This window comes from Coturnix japonica, chromosome 3 (assembly GCF_001577835.2).
Source record: "Coturnix japonica isolate 7356 chromosome 3, Coturnix japonica 2.1, whole genome shotgun sequence".
In the NCBI taxonomy this organism is placed as follows: Eukaryota; Metazoa; Chordata; class Aves; order Galliformes; family Phasianidae; genus Coturnix; species Coturnix japonica.
The window spans coordinates 67,425,356-67,438,566 of NC_029518.1; the positions used below are offsets into that span (position 1 = coordinate 67,425,356).

Genomic DNA, 13,211 nt, shown 5'->3' on the forward strand with positions numbered 1-13,211 from the left:
TCCCTGTTCAAGAGCTGTTTAAACTCTGTGGGTCCCTCTAGAAAGCTGCATTCAAGCTATTTTTCCATCATAATTTCACAAAATGTAATCCAAGCCAAAGAAACAATTGTGTTATGTCTGGATTTTTATGAGTAACAATATGAGCATCCCATTTGAATTTTATGTTGCACTTAGACCTCCTCATTGCAATGGCAGTATTTTGTAATACTCCACAGAGTATGCTTTATTTTTTATGATGGGGAAAAAAAAGCATTCAACAAATTGAAATAAACTGCCCAGGCTGGCTGTCAGTTGCTGATGTGTATCCATGATAAAATCTGACCTGTAAATGTCATTTAAATATTTTGTCTGATTATTTTCAGGATCAAAGGGAGAGAACCTATTCAACAGTAAAAACCAAGTCCACTTCAGCTTCTATTAATAACCTAAAGCCAGGAACAGTATATGTTTTCCAGATTCGTGCTTTTACTGCTGCTGGTTATGGGAATTATAGCCCCAGACTGGATGTTGCCACACTAGAAGAAGCCACAGGTAAACATTTGGATCTATGGAAAATTAGCATTTTCATTAAGTAACAAGTGAAGCATTTCAGAAATAATAAGTAGAGCAAAAATTTAAAGAGTCATAGGCAATGTTATTAAAATCAGAAGAAAAAAAATACATCTATGTGAGTGGATTTTGTCGTTGTATTTTGAAGAATGAACTTCAATTAGTCATTTTACCATAGAACTACAAATTGCACTCTTATAAATAGCCATTAAATTTGTAACATCATATTCTTCTTCCCTGATGTATTTCTGGTGTAGAAAAATGAGTATTATTTTTTATTTTTTATTTTTTTTTTTTTTTACTTGAACACATATCTATTCCCTTCTCACAAGAGGTTTTATGTGCTGAGAAACCCTGCTAGATTCTTCAGTAACTGAGGAGAGAAAGGAGGAGAAGATTCAGCCCACGGAGTCCTCTCCAGGACATCTTTTCCTCTGTAATTTCCTGGGAAAACAAAACAGAACACAAAACCAAACAAACAAACCTTTATACAGTTTTGTTTACATATCTGTTAGTCTTGTTTCAGATATATGTCTGTTCTTACTATCTTCTGAGCTCAGTTTCACTCATATTTAGTAAAGAAATAGAGGTCCCAAAGACATTAGATTTCTCTTAGGCTACTGTAATAAGCAGTAAGCTGTGTAAAGAAAAAAGCAGTCTCCTTAAACCCTCACAAAGGAAAGTAAGAAGCTGGAGCATAAACTTGCTCATACAGTACACCAGAGATTCTGTCTGTGACAACTTGCTTCTTTCTTGATGCTGAAACCAACCATATATCCTTGTTTGTCTAGAAATTTCACTGACAAATTTTCCACTTCTCATCATGTAGTTATGTGCATGCATACTTCCACATTTTGAGTCTTCAGATGGAAACTTTTGCACTGGGAGCTGGTAGCCTTGAGCCAGCTGATAGGAACTGCCCATATCCCTGGCAGAAAAAGTTGGTCACTTGAGTTTGAGTCATTTGCTTCAGGTCGACCTGCCTAGCAGCTCAGCCAGGTTTGGAGCTGAAAATACATAGCCTGCAGGTTCAAAAGCTATGGATACCAGCTCTGCTCTGTGCTTTATGCAGATACGCACAATTGCATCTTATTTAACTGCAGCCTGGTGTCGCCTGAAGAATTTGTGTGTATATTTAAAAAAACAGTAGTTAGGTCTTAATCTTGCTTCCACACAGGATATGGAAATTATTAATAAGAAGTGATAATACACACCTGATAGACTTAATTGAAATAGTAATTGTCATAATACTAGCAATAAAATATTACGACCGATGTTATTAGCTCTGTGTCTGATAGTATGGTTTTCATTTGTAGAGTTCTGCTTTACATAGGCAGTGAGATTCAGTGCAATTTCTGAGGTACAAGAGACAGTATCCTGAGTTACAAACAGAAGTAATTTCATATCTGAGTAAACAACTGGAAAAAAATATATTTGAAGGCTTTCACAATCTGTCATAGATTTCTACTAATTAACTACAGTTGCTTTAAATTATTAGACCAAAATATTTCCCCAAAATTTCATTAATGACATGAGTATTTTTGTACTGTGTGTAAACATACATGTAGCCGCTAAGTTGAGCAAAGATCATTTCTGAGGTAAGGTAAGGCTTAAAGAAATCCAGTGTCTTGACTGGAGTTTGATTAACTTATGGAAGATTAGAAAATCCTAGAATAAATATTTTACTGACCCTTTTGCATCATGTATACCTTTTCTCAGTCTAGGTGATGAAAGAATACATATAAATTAGTGACATATTTGGCTAGTATGCACACCAGATTTTTCTCTTGTCAGAGGCCAGCTTTGGTTTTTGACATTCCATGTCATGTGATTTCACAAAAGAAAAGTGGAATATTTTCAATATTCTTGAGAGGAGATTAAAGGATACAGTTCCCATCAATGAGAAACAACTCCAGTGTTCTGTGTATAATTTTCAGAAATAATTAAAGCGTTAGTAAAAGATAACAAACTTAATAAATTATTTTAGAATTCTTATGCAAATAAGAATCTTTGTTTCTCATATTTTATTTGTAGTTTTATCAGATCTGGCAGGTTAATAAAATTAGGCATGTATTAGCATTTCCTAAGAAGAACTTTAGTGGATCATTTATATGAAATATACTGCATTGTACAAGTGAGCAGTAAACCCATGTTACACTACAGTTAAGAGGCACTGTTTTCTCCTTATTCCAGTGACTTTCTGAATGTGGATTTTAAAACTGAATATTTCAAGAATACATGTAGTGATTGATAGTGCTCAACCAGCACAGTTAGCTAGCCCTACTGCATACCCAGTTTCACTTGATATTTTGGCTGTTTAGCACCTTTTGGTTGGTGCTGTAGATTTAACAGATTTTTGTATGGTGATTAAAACTGCATAGCCACTTCTCAGTATTTGAGAAACTATATTGAGAAACTATATAAACTATTTATATATAATCTTATATGTAAAATATATTTAATATCTGTATTCATACATATTGTATACATTAGAAAACATATGCATACTTATCTAAAAAAAAAAAAAAAAAAAAAAAAGAAGTAAAAATGCTTTATGAAGGCAGGTTATTTATTTTCTGTACTATATTTGTCTCGGAATGAAATACCTGAATCACTGTATTTTGTTCTTGTGTGGCTCATTAGAGAAAAGTCCCCAAGTAAGAAAATACAGATCCAAAGAATGTCACTTAAGTGGTAATTTTACCATTTGATCCACTGAGTTACTTGCAAGATATCTTAAATCACTTTATTGTTGAATTTTTCATGTTCACTTCATCAAGTATTTTCTGCAGCTCATACATTTCAGGTTGCCTGCATGAAAAAAATGTTGCTGGAGGTGCAGTACAGCTTTTACGACTAATCTCCTCTCTTAAATCCTCCAGGATATTTGGGTATACATTCCCCATCCCTTCAACCATATACTTAGAAGGTAGCCTTAACTCCTTTAAAGTAAGCACTGCCTCATTCCTTTGGATAAGCAGATATCGCAGTGTCAGATTAGATATCACCTGTAGTTGCTCCCTTGCTTGCCTTCTGAGTCTGAGCACAGCTTAACTGGAGGCAAGGACAGACTCCTCTGTCTGGCTGATGTTTCCCTGCCACTGCCACTGTGGCAACACCAGTGGACAGCACCCATGCCATCTGCACTCCAGAATCTTTTCTCTCAGAGCACTCTTATGTCTTTATTTCTGCCAGACCACATTCCAGAAGTTGGAATCTGAATTGCATGTTAGCCAAGTAACAGCATGAGTTCATAACACAAATAGGAGAAGCAGTGCAGAGACAGTACATGAATAGAGGCAGATGTCTCAGACTGCTGTCACCAGATTCTTACCAGACCATGCCCACAAACAGACCTTTTTTTTTTCCAAATATGTAAAAGTACATCTTGAACTACATCCCACCTATCTTACCAGTTGGACAGTTTACTCTGCCCCCAACATTTTGTAGAGTCCAAATAACTTCCTCGGCTTGCCTCCAGAATGTGCTGGTATCCGACATCTTGAGGCAGTTATGCAGAGCAACCCACTCACATATGTCAATCTCTGTGTGCTCAACTTGGCTGCTAGATTAGGTGACAAGTTCGAGTGGGTGTTATTCCAAACTGTTAGATGGATACAACTTTGCATACTAGCCATTGGGACAGTGTGCTACTCTTTTACTTCCAAGTAAGTTTTCCACAGGACTTCCAAGTCCTGTGGAATAAAGTTTTAGGAAATTTTGCATAAACTCAACATACCTGTGTTTGAGGCCATATTGTTTGATGGGCAGTCAGAGTTACACAGAACTGAACTGTATTACTTGTACTTATACACTCCTGTATATTACAAATTATACACTAATTTCCTAAATGTTGCACAGGTGGGATACATGCAGGCCTTTGGTAGCACCTTTCTGACCTGAGTACCTCAGGAGATTATACTTAACTCATAAATAAACATTTGTTCTTTTTAGTTAAGGCCCAGTATGAATAATGAGATATTCCTCACCTGTATCTTATAGCATATCAAGAAATTATAAGTTTCTTTAGGAAATAAAACTAGGAAAGAAGGAAATTTCATCTTGACACAGAGGTGCTGTTTTACACTATTTAACAGAACAAGAGGATTGTTATTTTAGGGGGAAGCAAGTAGTACTTGATCAGTGACAAAAGAAATCATGTTGATTGGTTTACTTCTCCTAAGACAGAGTAAGGAAAGGACTAGTGTATTTGTTTCTGTGGGAATCTATGAAAACTGCAAGAGGAAGATTCTGTGGAATTCATAAAATCTTCATCTTTAGATAGTACTACCATGACTTAATCAATTAACTGTATTAACTTACCATATACAGTTTAGTTAATCAGCTGAGAGTACTTTTTTTTTCCAACCTCTCTGCTGCCTCCAAATGACTCAAAATTCCACAGTCCCCACCTCATAATCACTGCCTGATGCCGCCTCCTTTATTCTCAGCCTCCTGGTCCAGGCCAGATCCTCGCTGTTATAAATCAGCAGCGCTCCATAATGTTCAGTAGAGTTGTGCTCATTTAATGCAGCTGAGTATAGGTCCACCCTCATTAGATGAGTGGCAAGTACAGTATTTAAGAAACCTTGAGGTTTCTCAGGCTATGTATTTATACCCTCAGTTTAAATTAATGTGACATGCATACATTTGCATTTATTAATAACACTGGCATAACTGAATAAAAAGAGCAATAGTGTGTGGATATTTTAGCATGTAAAATCTCTGAGGCATGGAGAATTCCATTTTGTATTTGTGGAAACACGTTTTCATTGCTAATAGAAACAAATTTTAAGTGATAATAACAATTTGCAATGATTAATAGCAATAAGAAAAAAATGTGCTAAGAAGTCTGTGTTAATAGATAATGTTTCATCTTAAAAATTCTTATTATGCACTTATGGTACCATTTCTTAGGATTCACTAAGGTCGATTTAATTTTTTGCAGCTCTTTTGTAGGGTGCAATTTTAACCTAATCTCTGTTTTTTGATCTGTTTGCAGCCACCGCTGTTTCCAGTGAACAGAATCCTGTTATTATCATAGCTGTAGTTGCTGTAGCAGGAACCATCATTCTGGTCTTCATGGTGTTTGGATTCATCATTGGGCGAAGGTATTGCACCTTGCATAGGCATAAGAACATCTAAGATGGTAATTTGCAAATCTGAAATGGAACACATGGTTAGTAAGAACATTTTTTGCTTAAATCTCATTATCAATTATACAGATTATCCACTTTAGCAGGACACTCTTAAATCAAGATGTTCTTTCAGTTTGATGTGAATGTGCTGTAAAAGGAGCCCTTAGCACATTCTTTACTTGTACTCCTGAAAATTCCTTTCTGTTTAGTTTCTCTCACACAGAGAAGCCTGACACTTTATCTGATCAGCCTTTAAATGACTTTGCATTCAAGAAAAGAGGCACAGTAAGGTTAAGAATACCCTCATGTAAAGTAGTGTTCTACTTTCAAGTTCTTTAATCCTGTTTTATCCATAGAAGCTTTTCACAAGTACAAGGTTCTTTAGGACCTGTCCCAACTAGTATTTGATACAAAAGCCTTTTGATTACAACTGTTCATGATTTATTTAAACCTCTGCTGTCAAGAGAATTATAGCTCAAACTTTCAAAGGGCCTACAGGAGTTAGGTGCTCATGGCCTGAAAATCCCAGTCCAAAGAACTGATGTTGTCAGGACTTCAGATGACAGAAGTAAATCATTATTTACCAGTAAAACTGACATCTTTCTTTTCAGGCATTGTGGCTATAGCAAAGCTGATCAAGAAGGGGATGAAGAGCTTTACTTTCATTGTAAGTGTTCTGCTTTTTTTCTCCCTTTCAAAAATTCCCAATTGCATTACTGTAGGCAATACTAAAATAGCATTCTGTGAAATGCAAAGTTTAAAGAAATTCAAAAATGCTATGTAAATAGCAAGTGAAAAGTTAAACACTGTAAAAATGTGACTTACAGAAAAAGAATGCTGATTTAAGTCGGCACTGCTCGCACAGTTTTATTTTTATACACGTATATGATAAATTAGTTTTTTTCATTCAGCGTTTTTTGATTGGCTGCTTTGATTATGCTTCATACTGTCCTAGTGTTCACTCTGAGATGCAATATTTGAGAGTCTTTGGCTAAGTGACTATATGATGTATACCTTAAGCAAACTTCAGCTTAAGAAAGTGGTCGTCACTGCATCACTCCATCATTTCTCAAAAGCTGTTTTCCACTATGGCAAATGCAATAGTATCAATATTTCCAACAGTGTCCTTAAAAATATTTATCAGGAAAAGAAAGATTAGCTGTTTCACTACTGTTCTGTGTACTAAAATCACTTCCCTAGTAAAGAATAGCACACACTTGCTCTTTTCAGAATTTTAACTGCCATCTGAATTTATGCTACAGCTCTGGGAAAATTCAATGAAATAATAAAATAAACCTTCATTAATGACAGTAGAAAATGTACGATGTGAAAAGGGCTTGTGCATTATAAAAAGAAATAATACTTTCAGTTGTATCAGAATATTATTTTTAAAACTTTTACATTTTACCACTTTCTCACTTCAGTTTTATTGTCATTTTGACATACTAAATAGAAAATATTTGAAAATGTTTTATAATTACCCATTAACTCGGGAAGTACAGTTAAACTAAGTTACAAAATGATTTTCTGCATTCAAGTTGCAAAAACACATAACAGAATTAAACAGAACGCAATTTCTGACCTCATCCCTCTCCCCCAAAAAAAAGTCTGGGTTTTCAGTTTTCATACCAGTAGCCAATGCCATGTAGTCCTGCTGTGCTGTATGTAGCTTTTGTTGTCTACCAGCAGTAACACCTGCAGTTTAAATCCATCTGATTTTCTTTTTATGAAAGGAATAAGGTTTATCTGGTTTTATATTTACTGAAATCATGAGCTACTATTAGAATGTGATGATATCACAGTATCACAGTCTGCTGCGGGTTGGAAGGGACCTTAAAGATCATCGAGTCCAACCCCCGGGATTAGAGCCTCCTGTGTAGAATAGCGGCACTTCTACCACTTGTGCCACAGGGGGGATTCGAACCCAGGTCTCCGGTGTTGCAAGCGGCATTCCTACCAAGAAAGAAGTAGCCACTACTCAAAAATCTGTAGCATCTTGTCAGTACATAACTCTAAAGCAGTGTCTCTAGCCAAATATCCATCAGAAATGAGATCAAGGTTTATTTCACCTTTCTACCGGGGCAGAATCAGATCAGATGGAATCTGTGAGTATGTATGTGTTGTGACATAAATCATTTCATTTAAATTCAGTGAGTATTAAACCAAGCAGTGACAACATTGCAGCTTTTGTCAGTCAGTTTATAATCTGTACAAGAAAGGTGGAAAATAATAATAGGATAAGACTTATTTATCATGCACTTTGCAAATCAGCTGATTTTAAAGAGTACATTGAAGATCTGCTATAACTTAAATGTTGGTATTCTAGAAGTGATGGTTTTGAAATTTGCCTCTCACAGATGCATCATAAGCTTTTCACATTTTCAGATGAGCTACTGCTTTCACTTTTTAAGTCCCCATTATGTCCTTGAAGGAAAAGATCAACTATGTATTCTTGTATTTGACCATAAACAAAGGGAATATGCTAACTGAATAATCCCTTACCTCATTTCCATTATCTATTATGTTTTTTGTTTCAGTGGAAGCATAAACAAATTAACATGAGAGTTGCTATGTAACATTTAATAGTTGATCTAGAAATTGTGAGAAATCATTATTTCTCTTGTTTCACTTTGGAGAAATCTGGTTATTCAGAAAATCACTAAATACAGTTAGTATACATAGCCTTTTAAAAATAATAGTGTCAAATGTAAGTCATTTTTTACCAAGGTAGTTTTTCATCATCTGTTGATTGACAGCCTAGTATTTAATTTAGTTTGATACTCATCAGCAGAAGAAGATGGAACACTGTGCTTTGGTAAAAAGCTGGTTCACAGAGTTGTGAACAGAACTGTGGTGTCTTTCTACTCCAGGACTGCTAGGCAACCTTATTATATGTAGAGATAGTACACTGGATTTTCAAAGGCTTAACTTACAACAAGCATTTAACACAAAAAATTTTATAACAAGTTTTATAGTTCTGCTTTTAGTAGAATATCATATCTTTTATTTCTATCGCTCTGAATTTTCAGTAGTTGAACTGCTACATTTAAAGATTAAAAACAGTGGAGAAATTTACTCAAGCAATTCAAATTTACATTTTGTTTCCTCCCGCCTTCTTCTAACAGTGTCTTCAAATCCATGCCAGAACTATTTTGTGTTGGTATTCTATGATAGCCTTGGCCTGTCAAAATGTTTTATGACAACCTGAATAAAGAACCATCAGAGGACCATTTGAGATTCACAAGGTTACCTCCAATCCAGGCCTCTTATTAGAAATACAATGAGGATGGCTCATTCTCCTTCTCCTTGCCTGAAAGCATTACTATAGGAGTTTAATCTATTGATTTATTCTTCTTTTCTATGGTCTTTGTTTGTTTGTTTTTGTTTTGTTTTAATAAATATTTATATTTTTAAAAATCTGTAGCATTGTCAATACAATTGAAAGAACATTTATTTAGGTACATGATATCACATGCAATAACATCTGGGCAAAATCTTGAATAATTTTTCTATATGCAAATTCATTAGATTCCTCAGTCAATTACTTTAGCTCTGTACAAGTTTTTTTTTGTTTTGTTTTGTGGGGTTTTTTTTGTCAGTAATGCAATCTGACATGTAAAAACGTGAATACTAAGCCATTTTTCAATATATCTTCAAATTTAAAATATTTTACGATCAAATAAGAGATTACAAAGCAACTGTAAATTATTTATGTTATGTATTGACTTTTGATCCAATTAATGTATATCAGTGCATCAACTAGCACTGGAACATTATTGCTTTTCCATATTGAGTTTTAATTTGATGATTTAATTAAAACCCAAAACTGTAATCCTTGAAAGCCAAATTAATTTCATAAAAATTGCTTGGTTGATAGATTTTTAGGTTGCTCTACTTTCATCAGAAGTTCTGCTTTCAAAAGAAGAGCAGATAAATTTTCTCGCATCAGCAGAAAAAAGAGAAACGCTGCATGCTGGCCAGAGCACTACGCTTCCTGTGTTACACTAAGAGCTGTATTGGAAAATGAGGGAGCAGAACCCGGGGTGCTGCATTTTATTCACTTTGGTAGTTGGGATAGGTTGCACAGCATCTGCTTTTCCTTCCTGTGCCTTTATGCATCAATTACAAGTGTTTCTTATGTTCGTATTGTAGTGTAAGATACATACCTAAGGATATAAATTTCAAGTGGTGTGAATAGTTTAACTTGGCTACTGCCAGAATCTGGAAATATTTTCAGTGGTTCAAGCAAATTGAAGTATGTAGAGAAGCCTTTCAAATCCCTGTAGAAGAGAGAGGTAATGTGAAGTAATACTGTTTACTCAGACTGAGAAAAGAGTTACCCTTTCCTCACACAGAAAAGAAAGTTTCACCTCCTTTATAGCCTCCCCCCATCTCACTTTACTTTTACTCCCACTCAGGCTTTGTATTTTGTTCCACTGAATGTTATTTAATGTTTATACTTTCATTCGTAGATATAGGGGTAAATGCTAATGTTAGTCATTTTTAAAGCAGGGATTGTGTACTTGTGTCAGCATGCTTACAGATGATGCCTAAAACTGAAGTTGCCTCTCAGAGCAGCTGACTCAGGCACTGTGGAAGCAGGCTCATTCTTCCAAGAAGCACTCTGCATAATGAAATTCCTGGGCTGACTGCATAATAAGTGCCTTTGCTTCATCACAGTCATGCTTTCTTACATCATTACAGTTAAATTTCCAGGCACCAAAACCTACATTGACCCTGAAACCTACGAGGACCCAAATAGAGCTGTCCATCAATTCGCCAAGGAGCTAGATGCCTCTTGTATTAAAATTGAGCGTGTGATTGGTGCAGGTAAGGCTGTCGTGGCTTCCTTATTCAACTGTTCCATTTAGCTAGGATGGAAACTCATACATCATAATGACAGGCAAATAATTATACCTCTGCTACAGAAGAACTTTTTGTATTCACCAGAGTGGTTAAGAGCAGTGAAGCTAGACTTGCTTCTAAAATGTAAAAACAAACAGGGAAACAAAAAGCAAAAAACAGACACAAAAGAGGACCAGTAAATAAATGAAGAGTTTTGCTTGACATTGAAGGGCTGTGAGTTTTTAATTAATTTCTATATCTGCTATTTAGTATGCATGTTTTTGTTTTTTTGTTTTGTTTGTTTTGTTTTGTTTTGTTTGGGGGCGGGGGGGGGTAGTGATTTTGCTTTTATTATTTACCGCCAGTGTAAATGGGTTAGGCATGATTGCAAATTCTGCTTGCTTTCCTATTGCAAAAGGGTTTTTTGGCCTCTCCTTTTTTCTTCATGTTAGTAAGGAAAACTGGCTGCAGCACAAAATCTTAACGTGCAGACTAGGAAGGTCTTGTTTCTGTATAACAAAATCTTCCCTAAGGCTGTTTTCTGTTCTGCCATTTTTCTTTTTGATATTTAAAGAATACAAAAAGTTATTGTTTAACTTTTCGTGACTGATTGTAATTACACTAGCATTACATTGCTTTTCTTCCTCTTGAACTGTCTACCATCTACTTAAGCCATGGTGTTCATGCTCTAAAAAAGCAGTTTCATTTGTTTGCATTAATAAGATACGTGACATTTTTATTGCACCACTCTATGTAGTGAAATTAAATTTCTGTGGGTAAAAAAAATATCAAATAGTTGGGATTCCTGGCGGAAATGTTCTTTTGCTTTCCTGTTGTTTTATAAAAGTATTAGTAGAATACTTTTTAAATCACCCTGCAGTTTGGCATGACTGTAAATTACATAGTGCAGTATTATTTTTCTTTTCTGTATTTATCTTTACACTTAGACTTCACAACTAATTTTTAAAGTAACCTTACTCTTGTTGAATCATGTCTTTATCAAGGACTAGTACCATTGTAATTAACAACACTGCTTGAGAAAATTACTGTTTCAGATGCGTAAGAGCATAAGAATCCCTAGTAATTTTCTGTTATGCTAGAATGGCAACATCTTTTCTAATAAACACGCAATATACAAGATTTAAAATCTAGATTAGCACAGAAAAATTACAGAGTTTTATCTTTTGCTTTGAGCTAAAAATCTATGAGCATTGCAAGAGTTCTGAACATGATGATGTGTTCAGTTGGACTTTCTGAAGCCTTCTGAGCAAAATGCTGAAAATGCTTCACTTGCAAAAAGTGATTTAAAACTAATGTTTTCAGTGTTATGACCGAGGAAATCCACAATGTTAATTTTGTTGACAGATTAATTTATTTTTTATTTTAATTAGTAAAACTGATAACAAAAAAACTTGTGTCAGTGGTCATTCTGAAGAAAGTTCTATGAAGTAGTACTATGCAAGAAGTACTACGTAGCAGTACTATGGTGAAGATATATTGTGTAGCTATGGCTTTACCTTGTGAATGCAGAGTGAAATGAAATCTAATCTAGATAGGACAGGACATTAAAGACTAAAAGAAGGAGCTGAAACTTGTATATCAAAGAAGAGTGTAGAGCTGCTGCTAGTGACAGCACCAGAAAAACCACTTAGCAGTCTCGGTGTGTACCAGGAATGCTGGCCGCCTCAGCTGTTGAGCAGTGGCCTGTCTCTCTCAGACAAACAGGGTGCAAGTACGTTTGTGCTCAGTTTGCATGTGGGTTATGTTTTTTACTTGCCAACATTTTCATTACCATCCTGCTGTGGCCACCTGTCAGATACAGATTATGGTGCCCACTGTATTGAGTCTTTGTTCATATTGCAGATCCTTTATCATAGCCTGCTCATTGTTGACATGCTGAGCTAGTGGCTGACAGCTGTGCAGTGCTCACACCCTTGTCATATTTTCTGGGTCCATTTTGGGCACCATTTAAGCTAAATATACTGCTTTGTTGGGAAGAAAAGTTATTTGGCTTGCATCCTGTCCTAAAATGCATAACATACACGTACAAGTTTCTGGTTTGCCTGAGTATGAGTGATCTGCTTTTGGAAATCAATCAAAATCAGATCCCAGAGAGCTGGAAAGGAGTTAAGCCTTAGTATCCCAGTTACCTGGCACTGAAGTAACACATACAAACAAGTACATATATTCACGTCTTATTTGCAGCATTGGATAAAAACAGTTCCAGAAGGTACTGCGAGAGAAAATTGTTATCTTTTTGTCAGTTATTGTAGCTAGAGACTGTGATTAAAACAAATAGTGAAATCTTTAATAGTCATCAACATCACTAATAAAGTGCAGGAGGAAGGTCAAGGTACTAATCTAAGGACATGAAAAATCCATCAGCTGATCATTATGTATGCACCTGCCTCATAATATTCATAGCTGTGACTTGGGTGTTCATACCATAACTCCATTGTTTGAGTATTGTTGAGGCTAATGCTTCATCTGTTCAGACAAGATCAACATTGTCCATTAGCCTGATTAGCCCAGATATAACACTATGTTTAGAGTGGCATTTCGAGTTTCAAGGACTGCAAAGATGAAGCCCAGGTGCTGCTTTTATCTTCTCTGAGCTCTGCTGTTGTGTCAGGAAAACAGTAGTGCTGGAACAGTGATAGTGTCTCAAACAAGATTTCT

The 13,211-nt window shown here is 35.5% G+C and overlaps 1 protein-coding gene and 1 long non-coding RNA gene across 6 annotated transcripts in view; one reads left to right on the forward strand and one right to left on the reverse strand.

Moving 5' to 3' along the window:
• The window catches only part of EPHA7 (EPH receptor A7), a 158,626-nt gene that overhangs the window by 117,222 nt on the left and 28,193 nt on the right, over positions 1–13,211 (forward strand). For 3 of the 5 annotated variants that reach the window (XM_015858872.2, XM_015858876.2, XM_015858874.2), the window contains exons 7-10: positions 363–531; positions 5,552–5,660; positions 6,299–6,354; positions 10,392–10,517. In XM_015858872.2, coding sequence (XP_015714358.1) covers positions 363–531; positions 5,552–5,660; positions 6,299–6,354; positions 10,392–10,517 — 460 coding nt within the window. The remainder of the gene's footprint in view (positions 1–362; positions 532–5,551; positions 5,661–6,298; positions 6,355–10,391; positions 10,518–13,211) is intronic. The other 2 variants (XM_015858873.2, XM_015858875.2) reach the window with 1 other exon arrangement.
• Positions 5,631–10,397, reverse strand: LOC107311945. Its single transcript, XR_001554316.2, has 4 exons — positions 10,229–10,397; positions 9,854–9,967; positions 6,702–6,813; positions 5,631–5,711 (listed from the first exon to the last, which is right to left on the reverse strand). It is a non-coding gene; the product is annotated as an uncharacterized LOC107311945 (long non-coding RNA).